This window comes from Zootoca vivipara, chromosome 8 (genome assembly GCF_963506605.1).
Source record: "Zootoca vivipara chromosome 8, rZooViv1.1, whole genome shotgun sequence".
Taxonomy (NCBI): domain Eukaryota; kingdom Metazoa; phylum Chordata; class Lepidosauria; order Squamata; family Lacertidae; genus Zootoca; species Zootoca vivipara.
Window position 1 is genome coordinate 61,510,797 of NC_083283.1, and position 27,818 is coordinate 61,538,614.

General features: G+C 40.2%; 1 protein-coding gene across 13 annotated transcripts in view; it reads right to left on the minus strand.

Moving 5' to 3' along the window:
* HIVEP1 (HIVEP zinc finger 1) overlaps positions 1 to 27,818 on the minus strand; it is a 94,964-nt gene that overhangs the window by 53,300 nt on the left and 13,846 nt on the right. For 12 of the 13 annotated variants that reach the window (XM_035124479.2, XM_035124484.2, XM_060277973.1 and 9 more), the window contains one exon: positions 26,916 to 27,045. In XM_035124479.2, the coding sequence (XP_034980370.1) occupies positions 26,916 to 26,961 (46 nt within the window). In that variant the 5' untranslated portion in view covers positions 26,962 to 27,045. Of the gene's footprint in view, positions 1 to 833; positions 13,613 to 26,915; positions 27,046 to 27,818 lie in introns of those variants that run through there. The other variant, XM_060277971.1, reaches the window with a different exon arrangement.

Genomic DNA, 27,818 nt, shown 5'->3' on the forward strand with positions numbered 1-27,818 from the left:
TGCACAAATTCAAATATCACTTTTCACATGGAGCACTGGAAGGTTCCGTCAACAAGCAGCATGACACTATTCCACACAACAATTTTAGTACAATGAAGTCCTACTAGTGACTGTTAATATATAGACAGTGGATTAATCACCATGCATTTCACAAAGTTACACCTGCACTGTCTACAATATTTCTCAATATTTGTAGTAAGGAAAGCAAAAGCTTTCTAAATCCAGGATGAAATGCTAATATGCTTAACCTGCAGTTTCAATCACACTGGGAAAAGATCGGGCAATTAATTGTCACCAACAGGAACAACAAGGTTATAACTAATGTACAGTAAAATGCTATGTGCTCTCAAGTTTATTGCCCACCATTCCATACCTTTTTTCATCTGATTGCCACCATTCCATACCATTTTTCATCTGATTGCCATAGGATTAATTTAGTGTTTTGCATTCACTTATATAGCAAATCAAAGTGGTATGAATTTGCCGTATGCTTATGTTATACCCAGGAATGCCCAAGCCACAAGATATGAAGAACTGATTCTGATTAACATCAAAACAATTTAAAAACATTCCTAACTAATTTTAGATACACAAGGCCAGTGTTCTGTTGTTGTTTCTACTGTTACTATTTCAAGAGATAGCTACTGGAGAAAAAGGTTACAGGGAAATAATTCCCCCAGACCCATAATAATTTTGAAGGCAAGAATTTACTCATGACTGGAGAACTCAGAGCTTTAAAAAGATCTGATTAGCAACAGCTATTCTTATTCTAACGCCCAGCCAGAGCCCAAGTATATGACTGAAGAATTCAAAAAATGACCAGAAAAACTTACCAAAGCAGACAAAGCCTTCCTCTGTTCCTGCTTCCATTCATGCTACAAATCCCTCAATGACTAGCTCTTGGGCTGGCACAACATTTGCTGCACTGAGATAGTATTTACTAACAGCCTCCACATAAATAGAGATTTATTTCGGGTTACATGCACTTATAAAACTTTCACTATAGGCAATTACCAAATGTAACCTCTTACGAGATTGAAAACAATTGAACTACCATCGTAAAATCTGCAGATTTTAAAGTTTGACCATGTGACAGCCAAATCTATAACAAGTACAAGATAGAGGCAACATAGGTGTGTTCTCCTTTTCCTTATACCCACCACAATATTGCAAACTTCTCCATTTTACCCAAGGAATGCAACATTGTTTAAGAGACACCCACCAACACAACAATTCATAATCCTCTCCCTTTTGAAACCAACTCATATGCACGGCTTTATTCCTTTCCCCATTTTCTATTACAATAGAGCATTTGATAGTCACATTACCCAACAGCTGACAGGTCATTCCCCATTATCAGTGCCATAATACACCTGAATTGCCCTGCCACTTCTCATGCTATATTCGGAGAGCAATTCTAAAACGTAATCTCTCACAGGCTTAGGGATCCTAGGAATCCTCCCCCGCTATCTCTCCATGGCAACAGTAGCTACAGTAGAGCCGGTCCACCTCTTACGCAAGCGAAAGGAATATGAAACACTGCCAAGAGGCCACAAATGCCAGCAGTCAAAACATTACCCTCACCCCTCCCTATTTAATTGTTGCCTTAAAGAAACAGCAATCTATTTCTTTTCACAACAAATCTGCATTTGAGCAGATGGAAGAAAGCATACCAAAAGATACTTGCAAATTAGGGCTGCAAGCACTTTCAAAGTAAATAAACCACATAAAGGGGAAGAACACTTGGGTACCAGGCGCTTCAAATCAAATATATTGTACCCTTTATGTGTGATTATAATATTAATACAATCTACTATAGTGTGTTAAAAGATTTCAAAGCACAAAACCAGAAACTGTATTTATATTTTAATTTGACAGAACAACACCTACTGAATTATTATTTCACTCCAGATGTTGTTGGTCTCTAGCTCCCATCAGCCCCAGTCAGTGTGTCCACTGGTCAGGGAGTGGTAGAGAACATCTGGAGAGCAACAGATTTGGAAAGGCTGAACTTGCAGACATCAGATGTTCTCACAAGAATTTGCCTAAAATAGAATGTGGAGCGAGAGGGAAGTCCCAATTCACATTGTAATCTACCTACAAAAGATAGCCCATTCATTCTCACCTGATGAAAATAAACTGCTCTCATCTGGCCACTCATTATCTGACCATACTTTTCCCTATTAGTCATGAGCATTCCGTTTGTTTACCACTTTAATTTTTGTGAGGGTGGAGTTGAAGCAAGGCAGTGAAGCAGAAAGGAACAAAACTGGAAAAAGAGAAGACAAAGTTGTCCAGTGTACAAGATAGAATAGAAATAGAAATACTTTATTGTCACTGTACCACTTGTTTACAGTGAGATTAAACGAGCCCCCTCCCCCCACAATCTCTCAGTCCTTGGTTGGGTAGGATGGGAAGATCCTATATTCCCATACTTAAGTTGAAATTCTGGGAGTAAGCCCTATTGACTTACTTCAATAGGGCTGTGGTGCTAACCCGGGCATCCCCAAACTTCGGCCCTCCAGATGTTTTGGACTACAATCTCCATCATCCCTGACCACTGGTCCTGTTAGCTAGGGATCATGGAAGTTGTAGGCCAAAACATCCGGAGGGCCGCAGTTTGGGGGGATCATCTAGTCCACGGGTCCCCAGACTTACCCGGCTTTGGGCCGGTGCCCGCCGCGCCGATTGCGCAGCGGGCCGGAGGGCGGGGGAGTGCGCGCCCGTGCGCATGCGCACACACACACTTACTGGCGCAGTGGCGCGCTTCCAGGTCAGAAAAATCGCCGAAAATCGTTTGTGCACATGCGTATGGGCCTCCCCCCGACCCAGAAGTGCACCGAAAATGACCTCTTCTGGGTCGGGAGAGGCCCATACGCATGCGCACAAACAAATTTCGGCACTTTTTTCCGATCTGGAAGTGCGCTGCCGCGCTGTGCACCGCAAGAGCGGGCGCCGGCAGCGGGCGGCAGGGGTCGTCGCGGGCCGGATTGGGAGGCCAATTGGGCCGCATCTGGCCCGCGGGCCGTAGTTTGGGGACCCCTGATCTAGTCCAATCCCCTGTAATGCAGGAATATGCAACTGTCCCATATGGGGATCAAACTTGCAACCTTGGCATTAACAGCACCATGTTCTAACCAACTGAGCTATCCAAGCCAGGATATATTGCATTTTAGGGATTTGCCTTGAAACAGAAGCCCCCAAAAAACAAAAACTTGTTAATAAAGAATACTCAGTTTGTTATTTTTTTTAATAAAAAAAACTAACCACAACCTGGTACAAAAGACAAAGTCATACCCAGCAACATCATTTCAATCTACCGTAATATAGACACACTTAGCACTACCAGCAGCAGTTGAAGCTTTAAGATACTGTTCGCTGCTATGAAAGATTTCATGCCTGCTATGAAAGATTTCATGCCTGCAGTGCCTAACAGTCTATGATTCACAATGACATTAACATTAGGGCTCCCTCAGACTCTCCTCTGAGTTAGCTGCTGTCATCATCAGGCATTCCAGAAATCAATGGCTTTATCAATGGCAAGATAGCACTGCAGCCGGTGTCCAAGGCAATTCTTTCCCTCCAACATAATGATAGGCTTTTCTAAAGTTCAAAAGTAAAAAACCTGTCTAGTCAGTTAAGATCTCTACTACACCAACAGTACATAGCAGTGGGGTGGATGAGGGGTCTTTTGAGGGGGGGGGGTGAACCTTATCCCCATCATCCTAGCTCCCACTGGTGTATCACTCACCCTCTTTAAAAATCAGATCCCACCCTCTACCCACTTCTCTGCCTTACATATAAAAAGGGCAGACTAGTGAACAACCAACCATGTCCACCCCAAAGTCAAATGGAATTTCAGACCCAGCTAAAAGACATTTAAATTATTCAGACACAAAATACTTAAAAGTGTTTTAAAATTCTGGTCCACCGGCTATTAAACATCCCCAAACAGAAATACAGTATACAGAAAGAAAGAATTTGGATTCTTACATTTGTTTTCCATAGTATGATTCCAAGAACAATAATCCAAAGCTGCATGCTTAACACACTAAGCAAGTCTCTTTAAAGAATATATTACATATTTTAAATATTTCATTCTGCATTGGCCATCTTTCCTTCAATCAATATACAGAACTTCTCAAATATTTTAATTGCACCAAGCCTAGCCAATTCTTGGAACTTTTGATTTGCAAGCAGCATATTTTCTTCTAAGTGTAACTTTCTACTTGAAAAAAGAACTGTTCCATGCAATAAATCTTAAAACTGACACAGAACGGAACACAACAGCACTGAGCGAAAGATTTTCCACAAGCTATGCAAATGCTTGCTTCTCAAGGCATAGGGCCGGAGACTGTTTTGCAAATTTGGTGACAAAACAAGTTATTGCTTTGCAATGCCAACAGTACTAAGAAATACATTGTAGGTGTGATTGTCTACAATTTTGCCTTTGAGAAGAGGCAAGTTACTGCTTCTAGTGTTCCCTCAGTCTTTAAGTTTGTTTATATTTCCAGTGTAGTCCACATAGTTGAACAAGTTCCCCATTACTCTTCTACATCTGGGCTGCCCGAGTGTCAGGTGCTACAAGAGAACATAGTCATGCTACTAAAAACAGCTTTCAGTTTTCACCATCAGATGTATATGTCTGTGTGACATTATACCGTATTTTAATTGGCTGGAAGAAATGCTGCCATAAGTACTGCTCCACTACTTCATCTGGGTGACAACACTAGTCTAATTGTGTGCTTTTGTCCTTTCGTCTGAATTTCTTGAAAATGAAAGCAGTGATGGGAAGAGGTCTATTAAATTAAGTTCCAGTAAAGCTCAAGGTACTCCTCCCACTAACTACAGAAATTAGTATGAGTAGCTTCTACCAAATACCCTCAGGCTATAAGAACGGGAAACTTCAGTGAAACAAGCCTTGCTTTATAAAACAAGAAATACAAATGTAAGACACTCTCAAATTGCACCACGGTGATAAATATCTAAGCAAGTGCTTTTCATTAATACCCAGGAGAAAGAGTTATCTGGTGTTTCACATAAGCAACAGATAATGGAAATAAAGACTCTGCAAAGCTCTTACAATGATGTAAAATGCAGGCTGATCCTTAAAAGCAGATACAAAATGCAAGGAAGACTGGCAAATGGCTAAAGCTCAGAGATAGAGCACATACATTATTTTCAAAAGATGTCAGGCTTGATTCCTGGCTGGGGAAGACCTCTATGAAACCCTGGATAACTGTGGCTAGTAAGCAACAGTGAGCTAGAAGAACTATGGGTCAGACTTGCTCTAAGGCAGCTTCTATGTTCCTATGAAGCATATTCTAAGAATTTTGCAAATGACTGATTTGACAGATTGCAAGTTACAACCTATAAGGGTGGATTGCAAAGTTTGGTCAGTGACTTCAATGCTATTAAGAGCTGTCTTCCAGAAAGCAACCCCACAGGCACATACTAAGTTGAAAAAGTTTACAATCTCAATTTGCATGCATCATAACCACATTGGATATTGCATTCTTTTTTGTTTGTTTCAAAACATCTGAGTGATGCCTACTTGATTATATAATAATAATTTATTATTTATACCCCACCCATCTGGCTGAGTTTCCCCAGCCACTCTGGGCGGCTCCCAGTCGAGTGTTAAAAATACAGCATTAAATATTAAAAACTTCCCTAAACAGGGCTGCCTTCAGATGTCTTTTAAAAATAGGATAGCTGCTTATTTCCTTGACATCTGATGGGAGGGCGTTCCACAGGGAGGGGGTCACTACCCGGAAGGCCCTTTGTCTGTTTCCCTGTAACCTCACATCTCGCAACGAGGGAACCGTCAGAAGGCCCTTGGCGCTGGACCTGTGTCCGGGCTGAACGATGGAGGTGAAGACGCTCCTTCAGGTATACAGGACCGAGGCCATTTAGGGATTTAAAGGTCAGCACCAACACTTTGAATTGTGCTCGGAAACGTACTTTGTGAGGAATTGTGCTACAGCCTGACTTGCATTGTTTTGCCAACAACCTTTTACTCAAAGTGTTACAAGTGTCACCTACATTCAGATACAAGTCACAATGACACAAACCTTTTGGGTGAATTTATGCAGAACTAAAATTGATGATATGTGGCAAAGATGCAATATGGAAGCAGCCATTTGCATGGAATGCTCCAAGTCTGACTGTACACAGTAATGGTTACAGGTAGGTAGGTAGCCGTGTTGGTCTGACGCAGTCAAAATAAAATTAAAAAGTGTGCATGCACACTTCTTCAGATACACTGAAACAGAAGTCACATTGTATGTATATATATATGTATAGCCTGGCGTGCTATGGTCCATGGGGTCATGAAGAGTCGGACACGACTAAACAACAACAACATGTATGTATTTTCTTTTGTGCAATAAAATTTAAAAAGAAGAAGAAGAAGAAGAAGAAGAAGAAGAAGAAGAAGAAGAAGAAGAAGAAGAAGAAGAAGAAGAAGAAGAAGAAGTCCCCAGACTTCCCATCACCCCCCACCCACCCTCTGACTATACATAAGGGCCTGGTGACTTCTGTTTCAGTGTATCTGAAGAAGTGTGCATGCACACGAAAGCTCATACCTATGACAAACTTAGTTGGTCTCTAAGGTGCTACTGGAAGGATTTTTTATTTTTATTTGTACACAGTAATGTGATGAAATCACAGTCCATATCCTAGCTGGCTGGGATAAACCAGGAGATGACAAGCTAGAGTCTTGCCAGACACCTACAATGTGACAATGGATTCAGATGAATGGTCACCGAAAAAAATCCTATGGTGGCTTCACTATCACTACTGCCTCTCTCTCATTTGTTGACCACCAGTAATCCTGGCTCTAGCCTACAGCTTCCCAGAATGTTGGTGCTTAGTTGTCTCAGGAATCAGCTTTGTTCATATTCCTAGCACTGAGTTTGGTAAAAATACTGCAGCGGTGTGAAGAAAGAAATAGTCTGCTACTAAGATTCAGTACCCACAGCAAACAAAGCCATTTTAAGTACAGGTTTAATGAATGCCCAAGATGGAGCCAAGAAGAACAGTAGCATATCCTAGCTCATACTCTTACTGACTGAACTTGGGGAAGGATTGGGAAAGTAAACCCTGAAAAGAAGCGACCTACTTTGTCAACTTGTAAAATGCTTCAGTTTTCAGATCAAGCTACTACAATGTCGGAGGGGGGAAGTCTGCTCAGGCTCCCAAGAGAGATTTTGCACTTTCCAAATAAAATTAGGTACAAACTCAGTATTATAGCTCCACATACAGAGTAAATTCAGTATATTACAACAGAAAGGGAAAACTTGTACCACAGTGGAAGTATGCAGAAGCAACCTAGTATATTTCTATACCCATCTCAGACATCTGCATGCTGCCCATAATGTTAATTTATCTGGGTGACTTACAAAAAACAATAAATGGTGTGTGTGTGTGTGTGTGTGTGTGTGTGTGAGAGAGAGAGAGAGAGAGAGAGAGAGAGAGAGAGAGAGAGAGAGAGAGAGAGCTTTGCAATAGCTTCCAAGGCCAGATTTTAAGGTTCCAGGGAACTAAACAGTCCCAAAGGGTTCAGTTCAATAAAGGATCTGTGCAATCCCTGAGCTTGCCTAACCAAGCTCAGACTAGTTTCCTGATATAACAGAGCTAAAGTTTAGGCAGAGTCCCTTTCTGTAACTCCCTCTCCCAGATCACCCAAACTTCCTACAATTGCATGGACTTGTAGCCAGACACATAAAGAGTCTATAAAGTACTCTGCTTAAATTATGGTTAAGTCAGGTTGAAAACTTGTCCAAGCTTGGTCTGAGCGGTTCAAAAATCACAGTTTTTATTGGCTCTTATGGGACTGTTCAAGGACTACAGAGTTCCCAGGTGTCTTTAGAATCAATTTTGGGGGGGCTCACGTGTTCAGAAACTGGACAGATGTCATGGGGGATGTTTTTCAAAAACAAAGCCTAAAAAACCAAATACAGTTTTGTCTTAGCTCTACTATACAGGATGCAGGCTGGACCTTCCAGTTGCCCAAGGCAGTGATGAAAAATCAGAAGAACTAGGTTAGGCATTAAAGATAGCATTTCTGTAATTCTCCCAAGGCAGCTATGAACAAAGCATGCAAATGAAGTCAGAATCTTTTCAAACACTTTCAAACTGCTCAGTCTTTAAGCAATTAAAGAAAACTATAGAGGCAAGCAACAGCTCTATAAAACCACAAATACACTCATCCTGATGTGCTTTCTTTGCAGTTCTATTCAGAATCCCATGAGGTGCTGATCTGTCTAAAGTCACCTAGTTATGAAAAACTGCCCACATGAGAACATTTTCAGCTGTGCTATCAAAAGAGACCATCAATTCACAACAAATACATTTTTTTTAAAATGGACACAAAATAGATTTATCTAATAAAACCCTAGAGACTGCACTTCTGAAAAGTAATTACCCCTATAAAGTAATCTTTAAAAAACCCCACTGACATGCTTTCCCTTATTTTCTGCCTTTCCCCCAGCATGGCAAAGGGTGGTATCATTGGTCATGCTAACCTCCACACATGATTACCATGGGACTTCAGTTGAAGATTGCCTAGAAGCTATAGGCAGCATTTTAGCAGTTGCATTTTGTACTACCTGAGATTGGATTAGCTGTTGGGAACATATATGGTATTTAACTTATGCTTAAATAACTCCACAAGCTCGTTTCAAAGCACTGCTGTTTACCCTTAAAATCCCTAAGTGGCTTGGGATCCAGGTACCTAAAGGTCTGTCTGCTTCTACATCAAGCTGGAGAGGTCCTTCTCTGGGTGCCCTTGTGATCAGGGAGAAAGCCTCTTCTGTTGTGTCATCCCATTTGTGGAACTCTCCCTGGGGAACATCACCCAACACCTACTTTGATGTCTTTTTAGGGCCAGGTACAGATTTTTTTAATTTATTTCCCCTGGGCTTTATCACCCAAGGAGTTTCTCACTTGGTCCTTTTACACTACAGTTTTGTTTTGTTTTATTGTACAGTATTTCTATTATTACTTCGTAAACTACCCTGGACATTTTTAAAATAAAAATGGTACAGAAGTCCAATACATAAACTTTTGAACCAGGAGACTAAATAGAGCCATACATACAGACATGTATGCAAACATGAATAGATTATGGAGCGCTGCTGTGGAACAATGAAACAAATAGGAAAGGGTCAGTGTATGTTATGGGTATGCTATTCGCACAGCAGTTAAGGTAGTGAAGTAATGGTGGCCTGTCAAATGTTTTTGGACAACAACTCCAGTCATTGCTGACCACTAACTATGCTCACTGTGGCTGATAGGAATCAAACAACATCTGGAAGACTGCCACAGGATCCTCATCTACGGGGTAGGAAGCAATTCACCACTGTGAGCAACACTGCCTAAGAGAAACAGCCAATGAAGGGAATATACAGGTGAAACTCGGAAAATTAGAATATCGTCGAAAAGTGCATTTATTTCAGTAATGCAACTTATTATTTTATTTTAATTTTAATTTTTACAAAGCTTTCTTTTGGAAATTCCACAGTAATAAAACAAATAATTACAAAAATACAAAAATAAACAAAAATAAACATCGCTATTACATTTCATTAATTACATTCCATTTATAATTGACCCGCCTAACAACAAATAATTACAACAAATAAAGGCTTGACATATCTTGCTTTGCATGTCATGCATCTATCTCATATATTGGTTTCACCTTTTAAGTTGCGTTACTGAAATAAATGCACTTTTCGGCGATATTCTAATTTTCCGAGTTTCACCTGTAATATTATTATGGGACCCCCATATCCTTCAATTGCATTTCTACACAAAACTCCTACGTTGCTAGTGTATGTAGGAGTTCATGAATGTACCTTCTAATAAAATGTTCATACCTACAACAATATAAAAACCCCAGAGAGTACTCTCCATAAAATCGCAGAAAGTACTCTCCAATAAATCCTTAATACATCTACCATAAAATTCCCCTTAGATCAGGGATAGCTAACCTGTGTCCCTTCAGGTGTTATTGGACTCCAACTTCCATCAGCCCCAGTCAACATCATCAATGGACAGAAATGATGGGAGTTGTAGTCCAACAACATCAGCAGAGCCAAAGGTTAGTCACCCAAGCCATAGATCATGGCTGGAGCATAAATATTTAAATTATCCAGGTCTCTCCAGATTTTATCATCCTAGTCTTGTGGGATCTGGAAACCTGCTGATGGAAGGAAGAACTGCTGCAGCATTGCTACGCATAGTCTCAAAGTGGTTGGCAGATTTTTATCTCCCTAAATAAGGCACAAAAAGGCACACATGGACCCAAAAACTCAGGCTAGGAGGTCTCAAGGCAAAGAGAAAAGAGAAATCTTGGGAAACCCACCAGCTGGTATGTAAGGGGTCACAACATCGGGAAAAATGCAAAGAGCAAAGTTAAATGAGATTTTCTCCTCCCTTCCCCTCATTCCTCTGTTTGCTTTGCTACAAAGTTCCTGTTGCATAAGCTTCTGAAGAAAAGGTCAGGGAAGTTCCACTACTTCAGCTAGGAATCATATTTTAAAAGGAAGAAAACTGTAATGACTGTGCTTAAATGGCAGGCGAAGGTCACCATTTAGAAAGCAATACTTAAATGAGTCTTGAGAGAGAGAAAATCCAACTAGGATCTCAAAACACGTAAAACGAGTAACATATTAAGGAGCAAACCAAATTGGTCTTGTACATCTAAAAATATTAACACTGAGGATGTTTTTGTTTTAAGCCAAAGACAATGGCTTGCATCTCAACTTTCCTTCCTTCCACAAACAGAACAGAGTTCACATTCATGCAACATGCCTTCCCTGCTTCCCCCTCTCTCTATGGCACCCTGCCCCATCTGCTCCTAGGGGACTCTTGAAAATGGTGAAGGGTTTACCGTGGGGACCTGCAGGTGGAGGTGAAGTTGTCAGAACCACCACCACCCTTTGCAAGTACAGAGGAGCAACTCGGATCTAACCCAAAAGTGTAATGTGGGGAAATGCTCTCTCTTACTTACACACACACACACAGGCATTATCCAAGGAACGGAGAGGACAGTCATACAAATGTCTGTGCATGCAACTCAGCTCAGCTATAAGCAAGCACACACACACACACTCTTTCAGCCCCAAGATGTGGTGTTTTGACTTTGCATCTGTTTTACCTTAACAGCTGAGAGGAAATGTCCACAAGCCCTCTAGAAGTTGTGGACAACAGTTCTCATTAGTCCCTGGCAGCATATCCAATGTCAGGAAGGATGGGACTTCATAGAATCATAGCAAATGGTTAATGAACAGCAGCTTATGATTGGAGAGGGGGTTGAAAATAAGAGGATTGGAGAGACAATTTTGTAGATTGGGATAGAGGTTGGGAGAATAGGTTGGGAGATAGGGAGTGGGAGGAGAGAGTTGGTTCTGGGTAGAAAAATCCACTTTGAGGAATATATCACAAGTTAGAAAAAGGAGTCTCTGAGCTTAGTGTGAAGGACAGTGTATGGTGTCCAGTAAGAGTAATAGCCCAGGAATTAACTAGGAGGCTGAGGCTGACCCAAGAGAAGTAGAATCGGGAAAGATACAGTCTACCTAGGTCTCATTCCAGTCAGGAGGGGAGAGATTCTTCTACAAAAAGACTCCCAAACCAATTAAGAGGGATATGGTGATCCCTTGTGTTTGTTACTTGGAGTACCTCAGGAGTAGGGTTGTCAAAGGGGTGTGTAACTGACAGAAAATACCACCTTGTTTAAGAACCAAAGTATTAAGTGGCAACAGCTATGCAACAACTGAGAAAGAACTGAAGTGAAATAACATTATAATCTGAAGTATCTTATGTTTTACCCATTTTGTGTCATAAACTTCCTTTATTTAATAAAATCATTCTTGTTTATTTGAACAAATCCTGCCTGAGACTCCAAATTATTAAGTTTTCCCTCATACAAGTCACCCACAAGATAATCTGGGGTAGTTTGTAGGAATTCGTGGAATTGGTGTTCTGTGAGGTGGGTGCACTATATTTAAGTGGGGGCGGGCCCAACTGCGCCAGGGGGAAAGTGCCGTTGCAGGGACCATGAAGGTCTACTAGTCCAACCACCTGCAATGCAGGAATCTTTTGTGCAACATGGGGCTCAAACCCATGACCCTGAGATTAAGGGTCTCATGCTCTACTGACTGAACCAACTCTTGAGATTCTGGCCCACAACATCTGGCACCACACTGGCTACTCCTGCCCTGAATTCTTGCATATTCCTCCTATCCCTTTGATTTTTAGTATTTGCTGTTTATCAGCATAGTTTAATAAGTGTTCTGGGAACCCACACTTCATTTATAATGGAACGGAATCAACTATTTGATTCAAGAGGAACTAGATATTTAGAGACAAAATTTGGATAATTTCTCAAAAATGCCAAGAGCCTTTCATTTAGAAAAGACTCTCCCCCACCTTGCCATCCTAAACTGTCTTTGTTACTATTGTCAGTGTTGAGTTTCTAAAGCCTGAGGGAGAGAACACTGATTAGTTATAGTACTGGCTCAAGAGACACATTTGCAGCAGTGTTTACTAGAAACGCAGGATTCAAATTAACATGCAGGTACAAGTCCATGACTGTATCTAGCTGCCTGTTTCTTAAACTGTGAGGTGAGCCTCCCTAAGGACGTATGAGTAGTTGCTAAGCAAAGACAGAGAACGAGGCAGAAAAAGGAAGAGAATGCAAAAAGCAGATTCCAGAAAATATACAGGGGTGGGGGGTGGAGAATAACAGAAACAGAATCTCTGATAAAAGAACATAATTAGGAGTATAAGGAACTGCATTGTGCAGTTGTCTTTCCTCCCTATTAGAGTATGCAACTGACTGCCATTGACTGTTCATCATCTTCAGCTCTCCCATCAACTACTGCCTGATTCTTTTCAATGGCAAATTATGGGAACTGAACTTGGGGCCCTTAGCATGCTCCATGTTCTCTGCAACTGGTCTAGTTGCCATGGGGGGGGGGGTCAGCAGTACTTTTATTAATTTGATAAGCATGAACTAATACACAATTCACATAAATGACACATTGTTAATATCACATTTTTAACAGAAAATGTTAATAAATATTTAATTCGGTGTTTACAATAAAAATATTGCTACCATACTTCAGTATTCAAAACACTCTACTCTTTATTGTTAAACGCCTTAACATATTGTCTATCCTTAACATATACTTCCAGGCTTCGAAACATACACATTTCAGTAATCCTTGAGTGTCAGCCAGGTGCAAAAAAAAAAATGGCACCCAAACTTTTTGAGGTGATCGCAAATAGAGAATCTTTAGGCACAAAATGCCTGTGTCGCCCTGCTAGTTTTTAACCCTGAATGGGGACTAGGATCCTTGCAGGGCAAGCTAGTTAAGAGGTTCAGCCCATGTTAAGACCTGCTGAGATGAGTAACACATTTCTTTCCATGAGGAGTCCTTGTTTCAGAGTCCCCTTGATTGAGCGGTCATCATACCTGCCAAGTTGCTGTCAGAGAAATAAGGGACCGGGTGGAAATAGCAGGCCGGAAGTAGCGCTGCCGCCATTTTGGAACTGGGCGGAGCATGCTCAGAAGTGACTTTTGATGCTGCTTTGCCCAGTTCCAAAATGGCCGCCACGCAGGAAGTCGCACTGCAGCCATTTTGGAACTGGGCAAAGCAGCATCAAAAGTCGCTTCTGAGCATGCTCCACCCAGTTCCAAAATGGCCGTCGCGCCAGAATAAACCGGGGAAAACAAAAAAAAATCCGTTTTTTCAGCTAGGAACAGCTGGAAAAACGGGGATTTCTCGGGGGAAACGGGAGACTTGGCAGCTATGGCGGTCATGTCTTGCTGAATGAAGATGTCTCCTGGCTATCTGAGTCTCTGTGCATTTGCTGGAGTAGCTCCAGTTGTCCCCACAGCTAATCTTAAAACCCTTAGCAAGCTCCACACTAGGCAAAAGATTCCTGCACTGCGGAGAGTTGGACTAGATGATCACTGTGGTCCCTTCCAATTCTACAATTCTATGGTTCCATGGTCCTGATTCTGACCTTTAAATGGAATACACATCAGAGTTGTCAGCAATATTTAAATTAGCCCTGACTAGATTTCTATTTTTTGTACTAAGGCCCACATTTAGCACCATGAAAGTGCCAATTCCAGATATGTATACAAAAAAAGGCTTAAGCAAACAAGACAAAAGACAAAAAAACAAAAACATCCTTCATCTCAATGAATTAAAAGTCAATAATTTGTTTTGTATCCTTTTGGTTTGGGTTTAATTGTTTACTTGTGTTGTATCTTGTATTTTATTCTGTGAACCACTCTGAGATCTTTTGATGAAGGGCAGTATGATTGATTGATTGATTGATAAATAAATACATACATACTTACATACAGTCATACACACACACACAAACACATATTCTGTTTTCTCAAGAATTGAGAGATGGCCCAATGCAATCCCATGGCCAATCACAGCTTTTCCACAAGTTAGGGGGTCAAATCTGCAAACAAAGATTTTAATAGCAGCACATGACATTTTCCCTATGCGTGTATGCCAGGGCATGGGAGAACATGAGCACCAGGGACCTATACAAGCACTTTACACTTCCTCATGGAAGTGAGAGCTGGACCATAAAGAAGGCTGATCACCGAAGAATTGATGCTTTTGAATTATGGTGCTGGAGAAGACTCTTGAGAGTCCCATGGACTGCAAGAAGATCAAACCTATCCATTCTGAAGGAAATCAGCCCTGAGTGCTCACTGGAAGGACAGATCGTGAAGCTGAGGCTCCAATACTTTGGCCACATCATGAGAAGACTCCCTGGAAAAGACCCTGATGTTGAGGGCACAAGGAGAAGGGGACGACAGAGGACGAGATGGTTGGACAGTGCTCTCGAAGCTACCAACATGAGTTTGACCAAACTGCGGGAGGCAGTGCAAGACAGGAGTGCCTGGCGTGCTATGGTCCATGGGGTCACGAAGAGTCGGACACGACTAAACAACAATTTTGCCCTCTAGAACTTTGTTTGTCTCAGACACAATGACCCAATTAAAAAATGAATTGGCAGACACAGACAATCTAATATGGAATCTAACCCCTTCCTATGGAGATTATAGAATTCTCCATAATCTTTAGGCCCAGTGCTGCCCTTAAACTACAGTATATTGTACCTAGGAATATTGCATTTATTTATTTTTTAAAAGGACAAAATAGAGAGAAGCTCCATAATCAATTCTGGTTGTTGGAGGTGGGATGATTCTGATGGAGAATGCAACTGGGAAAGGTTAACCCTTCCCTCCCCAGTTGCAGAGGATACCGGTAGCAACTATCTGGGGTGCAACACCTTTCCCACATAGCATTTAGGAATGAAAGCTTTATTGCTATTAGGGGGGGGGCACGGAGAAGCAACAAGGAGGGGAGGCTGTGGGACCAGACTGGCAAGCCCCACAGGCTGCATTCAGGCCACTGAAAATCCATCCCTCCCTTAGAAGCTGCTTAAGCAGCAGCACAGCAAACATAGGTTTGTTCTGCTGTTGCTAAAAAGCATAGCAGCAGACTGTGAGACTGTTGCCCAGAGTTGTTTACAGATAGTTAACCTTTTCTGGAATGACATACATTAGGATATTGCGGATCTACAGTCTGGAACAAACACCATCCTAATGCAAAAGCATATTCTTTCCTCAACTGCAGACAGGCCTTTAAGTGGCACCTCTCCCTTCTGTTCTTTTCAAGGGCTTCCTCTTCATTCCTCTCATTTCTGAGAAGATACAAAACAAGAAGCAAGTGTTTGTAGGGTTTTGGATAGCACAGACTTCTTTTGCTCTACCACATTAATGCTGGAACTGAAACACTGATTATTTCGGCTTTCCCATTTTGGAATGAGGGCTTTCCTTTGCTCCCTGCTTTTCAATCCTATATTCCCAATTCAAAACAGGACCACTGTGCTATAATTCTCCAAGCCACCCAACGCAAAGAGTTTCTACTAGTACAAAGTTTTCCTTGAATATTCAGGGTGATCTCAAAATATACATACTTATTGATTCTCTCCAATAAAATGACTGTTAGAAAGGAACTTGAGGTGCTTTCTTTGAGCCTCAATGAAGCTTTTGGACTCTCGATTTTCCAAGTTTTCATTTTAAAAAAAAACCCATAAACTATTATTGGTCAGGAAGTTACTTGGGAAATTTAAATTTATTCTCAGAATGTACTTTTTCCAATTCTCAGGGAAAGTGTTACTCATTATTTCTCCAGCTTCACTACCAACAAAGCCTTTACGATTCTCATGAGGCATGAACTGCAAAAAGAAACCACCTTGTTAAAATTTTGCAAATGCTTTTTAACTCTTTCCCCAGTGTTCTTGATTAATAAAACCACGGACTGTTTAATATTATACCTCATTTCATAACAAAATTTCAGTGGAAAACAGAAGGTCTTTGAGACAAATTGTACGCAGCTTTGAGAGATATACAGCTTATGCAACAAATCCACAAAGAGTCATAGGGCTAGCCTGCAAGACTTCAAGCTACCAATCTATTATTGGGGGCACAAGTCCTACAGTGACCATCACACTTTGCAAAACTGACTCTATACATCATACAAGACACATGCAGATATTTTGGGAGATCAATAGCACTACAGGCACAACTGCTTTGACACAACACCTGTAGGGGAAAAAGATCCTCTCATTTATATAATATTTTGTTACAGAACCTAAAAGGCTTGCATATTTATTGTGGCAAAAAATTTCATAGACTACAGCATCTCACTAGTTTACAAAAGCTTATGCAAGAAATATATATATCAGTATTTAGGATGTCAAAATACTAAGTTGTTTTTGCTGCAAAAGACTAATACAGAACCCCATGTGAAACTCATTTTACAAGTTAAAAATATTTAGCATTGGAGTTCCGCTAATAAATATTCTCTACCCACTAACTACCTATGAGATTAACAACCCCTCCTAAATTCTGGACCACTGGCACATTTAAATGTTTCACAGTCCCAGTTGACCTTGGCATTGTCTTTTGGAGGAAAAGAGCCCTCCACATATAGAAATTTAAAAGAATGCATGAAGCGTTAACATTAAAGTATCCAGTCCAGGACAACTTACATAAGAATTGATGTGAGGTAGTGGCTAGGAGCATGAATGAGGACTAGAAATACTCATCCTGTGTCTCTGCTCAGACATGCACCACTGATCTCAGGGAAGCCACTACGCCTCTCAGCTGCAGCTCTCCAGGATGACAACACTGTTATACACGTCAGCAACGTGTTTAACACTCCAGTAGTGCCCATGAAGTGCTTGGAGCTCTTGGTAAAATGAACCTGTGTTTTTTTTAAAAAAACAAAACAACAACCCTGCTCCTGTTTTAGCCCTGCATCTCAGCTCTATCCTTCCCATTGGGGTGCTATTATTCATTCATAGTGGTGAAAGAGACATCCAGTTCTTCCCAGCCCTTACGTTGCCTCTTCACACACATTCTTCTGGGTCCTGAGATCTGGCCTGAAAAGGCTCTATGAAAACAGTACACACATGTCAATATATGAAATAAAAATATTGATCCTAACAGGACTAAATATTTCCCTCCAGACTGAAGCACAGATTTTGCAATAGAGCCTAGACCTGATCCATTGCAAGCACAGATGGGGTTGCATCAAGATGTTCCACAGTATGTTCACTCCAAAACTGAAATATGTTTATACTGGAATCAGACTGCCAAAAAGAGCCTCCCTAGCTTTAATATTAAACAACCATTTTTTTTAAAGCCCTTGTCTATATAGGCTGCCAGTATACATATATATATACCGGTATTTCCCCATGTCATGACTTTTTTTCCAGCTTTTGCAATATACATGTTCTCTTTTAGCCGAGTGTTAACGATGCTAAAGAAACGTTAATTTCTAGAAGCAAGACTGGCCAAGTAACGTGACCAAAAAAACCCTGTTTGGCATACTGATCAAATAACGGCCCACTGGCACGCCTAATCCTTCAGACGATTTTTGCAACCCATTCCACAGTCCTTCCTTTGGTACACAGTGAAGAGTTCAGCCAATCCAGGATCAGTATCTTTAGTCTAGACAGCACCATGCCCACAAAAAGGGGCAGCCTTTTATTTTGTTCGGGGAATAGCACTACCCAGATTACAAGTGGCGCAACAATCCCTCCTGCTGCTTTTAGCATGGACAGTGCTTCTACCAAAGGAAACAAAATATGCACTGTAGAGACTTGCACATCATTTCCAGCCTGCCAGACACTAATCTCAATGCCACAGATGCTTCTGAGCCACTGCAAATGCTTCCACTCAACCCCAAAGCAGACAGCACACTGCTTCTCAAGAGATGAGAGTACAGTACCATGCAAAATGACAACACTGCTACCCTGTTCTCTTCCAAAAGGAGCCATCCTAGCTGAGGAGAACACCAGCATCACCACCAGGCATCCTGAACAGATTGGCCTTTGTGCATCCAGCCTCCCAGGCCGTAGGTGTATTAAATTTATAATAACTATACTGGAGAGATTTGTGCTACAGTGAAATTAAATTCTGAACGACTGCAATGAATTAGTCACCAATAATGGGCATATTCACCAATAAATGCATATTAACAATGTTCTGGTGGAAACATACAATTGTAGGATCTGGAAGGGACGCTGAGGGTAATCTAGTCCAACCCCTTGCAATGCAGGAATCGCAAACCTCTAATGGAGGAGAGTCTGTTCTTCTTGATGTTTAGTCAGAATCTCCTTTCTTATAACTTGAAGCCCTTGGTTTAGGTCCCACCCTTCAGAGCAGGAGAAAACAAGCTTACTCCATCGCCCATGTGACAGGCCTTGAAATATTTGAAGATGGCTATCATATCTCATCTCTTTCCCAGGTTAAACATACCCAACTCCCTCAACCGTTCCTGGTAAGGCTTGGTTTCCAGACCCTTGATAATCTTTGTTACCCTCTTCTGCACACATTCCAGCTTGTCAATATCCTTCTTAAATTGTGGTGCCCAGAACTGGACACAGTATTCCAGCTGTGGTTTGAGCAAGGCAGAATAGAGCAGGACTATGACTTCCCTTTATTGTGACACTATACTTGTTGATGCAGCCTAGAACTGCATTCACTTTTTCGCTGCAGCATCACACTGCTGACTAAAGTTAAGCTTGTGGCCTACTAAGACCCCTAGATCCTTTTCACATGTACTTGTGGCAAGCCAGTTGTCCCCCATCTTATATTTGTGCAGCAGGTTCTTCCTAAGTGTAGAACCTTACATTTGTGCCTACTGAAATCAATTTCATTACTTTGGGTCCAATTCTCTCTCTTTTAAAATAAGATTTTATTAAAGCTTTTTCAGAATACAATAGGATAAAAAACCTTATCTTAAAAAAAAAAAGAAACAGAAAAGGAAAAAAGACAGAGTCCTCTCTCAAAGGCAGTTCTTAACCCTTGTCCTTTCTTCTGCATCCTGAGAGATCTTCACTTCCCTGCCTCTCACTCAGGGTCCTTTCACCAACCATCTATCACCTTCCTGTCTGTGTAATCCTTGGACCCCAATAACAGTCCAAAGCAGAGGACACCAAGGGGAAAAGAAAAAAGAGAAGAAAGGAAAGGAATAAAACAAAGAAAAAAAAGAAAAAAAGGAAATTAAAATAAAAAGGGCTTTTTTATTTATTTACTTGATTTAGGGGGGCACCTGCCACCACCACCCTGACTACACCCATGCATCCTTCTCTAAGTGCTCACAGACCGACTAGTAAATTATCTGTTCTAAGACCTTTCCTGGTATTGATGTCAAACTCACCAGTCGGTAGTTACCTAGGTCTTCTTTTTCTCCCTTTTTGAAAATGGGGACATTTGCCTGCCTCCAGTCTGCAGGGATCTCACTCATTCTCTAAAAATTCTCAGAGATTACTTCTGAAAGGTCCTTTTGTACTGTTGGGTGCAGCTCAACAGGCCCTGGAGGTCTGAATTTACTGAAAGCAGCTAGGTGTTCCCTTACCACCTCTCTTCTCATATCTTTGGCTGCAGCTCCCTCCTTGCCTCGTTTATTCTGCTATCAGCAGGTATCCTTTCGGTTGAAGACAGAGTCAGAGTAGGTGTTGAGCAAAGATACCACCAAAGTAGGTAGCATTTTAACAGTTTCTCTTAGCTTCTATCTCAGCAGCCCAAATAGTTACCATTAAATAAATAAATGCAAATCAGTACATACATATCAAAATGCATACATACAAAAGGACATGACTGGGTTTTTTTTAAATGCAGATATAGTAACATCACATTCTAAAGTGAGGACTAACTGAAGATAGGATAACTTCCTGATTCCTGAATGACCAAAGCAGCAGGAATTCTCACTTTTACTCTATTTGGTTGGTTGAAAGTCGCTTTGGCTTGCCCTGGGCAAAAAAAAAGCAACTGACAAATTTAATCAATCCATCAATCATTTAATAAAATATTTGCATTCTGTCAGATGCAAATAGCATGTAATAAAAAAGGCTGTCTACTACGTCTATACAATGGCTGTTAGAAAAGATGACGGTGCACTGTACACTCAATTTCTAATATATTTAATCAGTCTGCACTTTTCATATTCCATTGCTATTTCACTCCATGTTTCCGTTTACACCCACATGTATATATAACTGCCAGCTTATGACTACACTTTATGCATCTGATGTCATGGAGTCTAGTCCACATAAGCTTGTGCCATAATGAATTTGGTAGTCTTTAAGGTACTGCACTACTCTGGACCTGATGGTCAGGGGCCCCTTTACCCCTTTACCTTTTAAGGTACTGCACTACTCTGCCGTTTATATTTGACCTTACAGACCAATACACTTAGTCATTTGTTCAGTCTCAGGGATTAGCCGGTACAACTGTGTACTTCAGTCAGAACCTTTTCGGACAGTTAGATTTCATTAACTCAGCAGTTATCTTTAGACCCAAGAAACAGCAAAACAAAACAAAAAATACTGCAAGATCTGCAAAAATCAATAAGAAAGCTAACAAATATTGGGTATAGGCTTTAGCAAGAAAATTTTGCACAATATCCTAGGACGTACAAATGGAAAATCTGAGAAATTTGCTTTCCTTCAGCTCAGCCAGTATTTTCATATATAAAAAAAGGAAAAGTGCGAATGAAGCGGAAAATGAATAGATGGGGGAAATGACAGCAGAAAATCTTCACTTCTATTTCAAATAAGAATCATTGTACAAAAATTTCTTATTAACACTCAAGTACAGTATATATTTACAGAACACACTGAAAGCAATATTTCGAATAACTGGGTATTTATATAAATTGGTCTGAATGATTCCATACTATAAATGCTATGATGTTTTCATGATTTTAAGACAAAAGGCTTAGGCTATAATCAGGATTATATACCTCACAGAATCTTGAAGAATGTGCAAGAACTTTTTAATATGTAGCAGAATTTACCCTTTCTTAACCTTAACATTAGCAAGAGATAGAATACAGTGGTACCTTGGGTTACAAATGCTTCAGGTTACAGGCACTTCAGGCTACAGTCTCCGCTAACCCAGAAATAGTACCTCGGGTTAAGAACTTTGCTTCAGGATGAGAACAGAAATCACGCACAGGTGGCGTGGCGGCAGTGGGAGGCCCCATTAGCAAAAGTGGTACCTCAGGTTAAGAACAGTTTCAGGTTGAGAACGGACCTCCAGAACTAATTAAGTTCTTAACCCAAGGTACCACAGTATTATTGTTTTAATTCTGTAAATTGGAATGGAGGCTAAGGGATAATGATTTGCCTCTGGCTATGCAGACAAACACCAAAAGCCAGAAACAACGGGCACCTCCAAATTTTACCTGGCAAACAAGATTGCTTCAATAAATACTGGTGTACATGGAAGCAAGCCTTTGGGATGTAATGGGTTTGAAATTTAGCAAATGTAAAGTTAGAATCTAAACTGACAGACTTCTGATGAAGACCTTATTGGTGAGCATAAGGTATTCCTATAGGATGGAATGTAGAGAAGTCAAAAAAATTTTGAGAGATGATATATAATGAATTGAAAAAAATGTTTAAAAGAACATTTGTAAAAAAAACCAATGCATTTTTATTAGGAATTTTGGGACAAAACCTGCCAAGGAAAATGAAGAACATATTCATGTATGCTACAACAGCGGCAAGAGTCTTGTTAGCACAAGGATTGAAGAAGGAGGAAGCCCCAATGAAAGAACAATGGCAAGAAAAATTGATGAGCTATGCGGAACTGGCAAAGTTAACATACAAACTACGAGAGAAGGACAATCGTGAAAAGACAACAAAAGGATTTGGACTCCTTGGCAGGTTTTGAATAAACATAGTAGAACATAGCATATATAAGGCAAGGATATGTACAATTTTATAACATGCAGAGAACAACATATGTAAACAAACCGGGGGGGGGGGCTGAGGGAAGTCTTGGGAGGGAGGGAGGGGAGGGTATAAAAAGGGGGGAAATGTAATTGGCTATATTGATTGATGGTATGTTTTGTTAAATTTGTTTAATAAAAAAAAGATATTCCTATAGGGTAAGGAGAAAGATCCCCAAAATATTCTAAAATACTTGCATTCAGAAAGGATTTTTAGCATCAGGGCAACTTGTAAACAAGTTGTCCCTAGTAGAGTGACTATTATTAGAAGTACTTCTTAGCAGCCTTCCTATTTTTGATATTATTAGAACAAATACAAGCTAAAAAACAAAATGTTTAAAAGGAAAAATTAAGAAAAAAATAGTGTCCTACTGAAGCTTAAAACAATCCAAGTTTTTACCTAGTCTACTTACATTCCATTTTGTTCATCTGACACACCTTCAGTTACATGTTTTCTTGGTCTCCTCTGATTAATATACCGCACACACATACAATATAGCTGATGAACTCCCTTCCCAAAAGGTAGTTGCAACAGGCAAGTTTGTTTATTAACATAATAACATCCTTAAAGCATCATAACAAACTCTTCTGTAGTTCTAAGAATTTTTGTTGATGGCATTTGAGTTTACCCTTAAGACTAAAGACTTAAATCACTAGTTAAAATTAGGAAAGCATTGCATCCTTGTTTGCTTCACTTAACAACTTCAGTTCAGCAAAATATGAACTTAAGACCTTTTCTAAAGTGTCAAGGTCCAAAATAGAGCCGTGGTGACTTTTAGGGACTGGTCTACAACCAAACAAATTTTAGCTAATAAAGACAAGCTTCAAAAGGCTGGACTGCTGGTGATCCATCTCTTTGAAGAGTCCGGTGACCCTTTACCGCTCATAGAAACACACAAGTTCGTTAGACCAAAATCAAAACCAGTAAAGTCTAACACTGCCGAGAATTGCAAGCCGGTTTTAGACCCGGCAGGTCCACGTTAGATCACTGCCTAACGCTACAACACCTTATAGAAAAATATAACTCAGGGGGGCAGGCCTCACTATATGCAGCCTTTGTTGATCTAAAAGCAGCCTTTGACTCAGTCCCCAGAACCAGCCCCTGGGACAAGCTTCCGGCCACTACCATCAATAGAAGGCTACTATATTTAATTCAGGTAGTACATTCAAACACGGCCCTCAGAGTCAGGTGCAGCCGGCTGGGGGACTTAACAGATCCCATCAAAACATTTAAGGGTGTGGGTGGTTGTTAATTAAAAATAATTTTAAAAAAAAACCATTTAAGGGTGTTAGGCAAGGATGCCTTTTGGCCCCTTTATTATTTAATTTTTATTTAAACAACATGGTAACCACTCTCCATAACCTCAACTTCCACCCTCCAAAGTTAGCAACCGGCACATCACTACTCAGCTTTACGTAATACTATCCAGAACCCCTATAAGACTTAGAAGAGCACTAAGAAAATTTGCTGCCTATTGTGAGATGGAATGCCACAAAATAAATTACCAGAAGACCAAAATTCTTGCTTCTGGGGAAAAAACAAAGCTCAGAAACTGGAAACTTCAAGACCAAAATTTAGAACAAGTCTCGAATTATAAATATTTAGGAATGGCGGTCCAGGAATCAGAATCCAACAAAATGCATACCAACTCAAATGGGTGTGCCGGAGAAAGATCTGCAAATGCTCTTCTTAAATTTTTTAGAACTCAAGGGGGGGTTTCTGTCCCCACGGCACTAAAATTATACAAAGCCAAAACACTGGCACAGCTCCTTTACGGATCCTTTCTGAGTCCGCCTCCCTCCTCGTCCATTCCCCTTGAAAAAGTGCAATCCAAACTCCTCAGAGCCCTTCTACAAATTCCCAGATAAAAACCACTTCAGTCCCTATAAAAAGCAATGCAATGCAAGTGCAAAGCTCCACTGAGGTAACATTAAGTATCAACCTGCTAAGTGCCTACGGCTAAAATCCTAATCACACTTACTACAGAGTAAGCACCAGAGCAACACAGTGGGACTTACTTCCAAGTAAGTATAGATAGCATTGCACTGAGTTTATGGAATAATGTCTTAATTCTTCAACTGGCATCATGAAGAGGCATAAATACAGTATGAGGAACCTAAATGTGACACATAAATATTAATGAAAGCAAAGGCTGTTAACAGATCCTAAAAACTCATGCAAATCTGCTTATCAGATCCAGTTATCTCATTTGATCTGCCACAATACACTGTTCTCAAAGTGGTGAATATAATCAGGATTTGAAAAATCCTAAATGCCTCAATAGACAGGTCGACTGGTAATTTGGAAATACTCATTTGACTGTATGCAAGGCTTGTAGCTAAAAATGGTACACTTGCCGCCTATGAAACGGAAATACTTTTCCAGCTCCAAACACAACGTATGTTTTGCAATGTTCCACTGACAGAGCAGACCGTGCCCCACACCCCTGTTCTCTGGCTGACAGTGCTTTTAATCCAAAAGTAAGGAAAAACTGGCCACAAAGTCCATTCCCTTCCCTTTTTTTTTTAAAAAAAAGATGGTACAATATTCATGCCATGTGGCTACAAGTAGGTTCAAAAGCCAAAGAACCACTTCAGTCCCTATTAATATCTATATGCCCATAATATTTAACTCACAATATATAATATAAGTATATTTCTGAATGGTTCCACCCTAGGGACTTGAGGCAACTTGCAGCGTATTAACAATGCAATAAGGAGTGTGAAGTAAGATAATTAGTTGCTACATAAAACCAGGTTAAAACTACTCCACTGTTGGTTAGGCTCCAGTCATCACATACCAGGCCAAATCAGAAGTTACATTACTTTTGGAAGATGCTTGGATTCAAACTCTAGTAAATGCCCAGATACATTTAAAAGCAGAGTGCTTCCAAATTGGGGTTGGAAACCCTTGAGAGTTTTATGTAAGCTGCTGGATCCTGTGAGAATCCAGTGAACCACATCTTCACTTAAAACACATGCCTTGCTGTCCTAAATGGTTACAGATTTCAGTATGGACACCTTGCTGAAAATGTTGCCCAGGTGTTGACAGTGTACGGTGCATTGAAAAATCCTAATATCTGAGTTACAGTTACACAGAGCAGATGGCATGCCCCATCTTTATCTAAGCAAAATATCAAAAATAAGATATTATACAGTGCATAAACATTACAGTGGCATTAGAGGCACAGAGATTCACAGTTGCAAATGTTTAGAATCAGAGTGCTAATCTCAGTGAACAAATTTGGGCTCAAGTTTATACCAGGAAGATTTTCTTAATTTAATGAATGACAGCTGTAGAGCAGCATGGCAGGAATAGCTTTTGAACATTAAAGGAAGTGACTGAGAAGGTACAGGGAATGCAACCAGTACAAAACCAAGCTTTGTAGATGATTTTCTTCCATCCTCCAACTCTATTTTCCACTGCAGTTACTTAAATCAACTATCCAAAATTAATTTAAGCTCACTGGCCCTAATCTGGAGAGCTGTATGTGTGATGTTCCTAAACACTTAACACATGTTCAAGGCTAATCAGCCAGACCAAGAGGAAGAAGGATCTAATTTAGTTCCCACCCATCCAAACAAGGAGCTGTGTGCACTGTCAAAGCTGACAGTACTGAACACCTGCAACTGCATGCATGGCTACTAAATCCAGCAAGGGAAACTGCATATGTAGCCAATCATTGTTGAATGCAGGGCCAGGAAATCTTATAAAAATCCAGGTGACTTTGGTGGCATGTGTCATATCATCTTTTGACTGTTCCTTCAGCATAGTTTAACTGAAAACAGGATGGCTTCTGAAAACAGCAAAATCTTTTTCAAATGCCACAGATGCTTCAAGAAAAACCTTAAGAAAGCTTATACTCAGTAAATGTCAGGCCACACACCTATTTTGACTTTAGCAGAAACCTGTGACAATTTGGCACTCTAATAATTATGCTTTTTTAAAAAAGAAGTTATCACCAACACCAGAGAAGTGATAAACTATCCCACTATCATCAGTTAAACAGAACCTACTTCATTAACATGCATGGAAAGTTTCTACCAGTCCTCACAAATTTCAGGCTACTTACCGTACTATGAACCAGCCAACAGAAACACAGAAGAACCAAACAGATAAGGGAAAGAGAGAGAATTGGTATTTCAACTACCTATCATCCATGTGTGTAAAATGCTATGAAACTGAAGCTGGATCTAGGAAAGAGCCCATGTTGAAAGTTTTGAGTCTGTGTGTTTGAAAGAAATGGAATTTGGATTACACTGCTAAAATGTAATTTAAGTTTTTTAAGTCCACTGATTTCAATGGGTACACTAGGAATATGACTTAGATATCATTCAATGAACATTTCTTCTAAATTATTTTAAGTACAATGATCAATACAGTATCTGCAAGCATTTCTACGCTGCACTTTAGCCAGCGTTCACCAGGCAATTCACATCAACACAAGAAAAGCAATCTAATTTGTTAAGGTCTATGATGATTTGATTTGATTTGATTTTTTACAATGGTTTCGGTTTTGTGTATTTTATCTTATCAAAGCAGAACTCTTTTCTTACCTCTCAGATTTCTAGGATTTATTTGTTTTGTTCGAGGCATTCTCATCCAGTCATAGGCGGTTTTCCAGAAGTGGAGAATAGACCGAAAGCAGCTCCATAAACATGCCAATGGGGTCAGTCAATCCACATACTGGGGGGAAAGATGATAAGATTAGGTAAGGTCATAAGCAGATCTAGAACTATCATGTTGATTTAATGAAGTTACCATGGGCTGCTATTAATCAATCACATTAGACTGGGTTAAACTTTTTACACACACAAAAGTCACTATTTCATACTCACAAGTTCGGACAGAATATTAGTGGTATGCAAAAGCATTTAGAAATATATATCCCAATCAACTATCCCACCCCCCAGTATCATACAAACATTTAGAAATGCCACAAAAGGACTAAAAATAGAACTATGGCAATATTCTAGCTTTACCACTTAACATGCTTTATTTATACAATACTAAGTCACCTGCTCAAGTCAGGACCATGGTTTAAAACCACACTTGCAACTTAGCAAATACATTAATCCTGACTTACTAAAATCATTTATTTAGAACAATCCCAAACTGAGTCAACTCTTTTGGTAAGAACTGAAATAGTTCTACTTGTTGCAATTCATAAATAATGTAGTATCTGGATAGGCTAGCCTATTTCCACTGTCATGAGCTATGCCTTGGCCTTCAAAACTTAACAAATGCAACTATAATCATGCTAAAAATGTAGTAACTCCCTGCTCAATTGGGCCAAAGGGTCATCAAATCTAGAATACGCACTCCTTCCAACAAGCATCTGTTTGACAACTTTTGGAAGCTCCAACAGGGCATGAAAGAAAGGTATTTCTTACAGCATTTAAAATGTTGTGGTCCAAACACAATATTTACTATATAGACCTAATGAGCTATCCAACTCA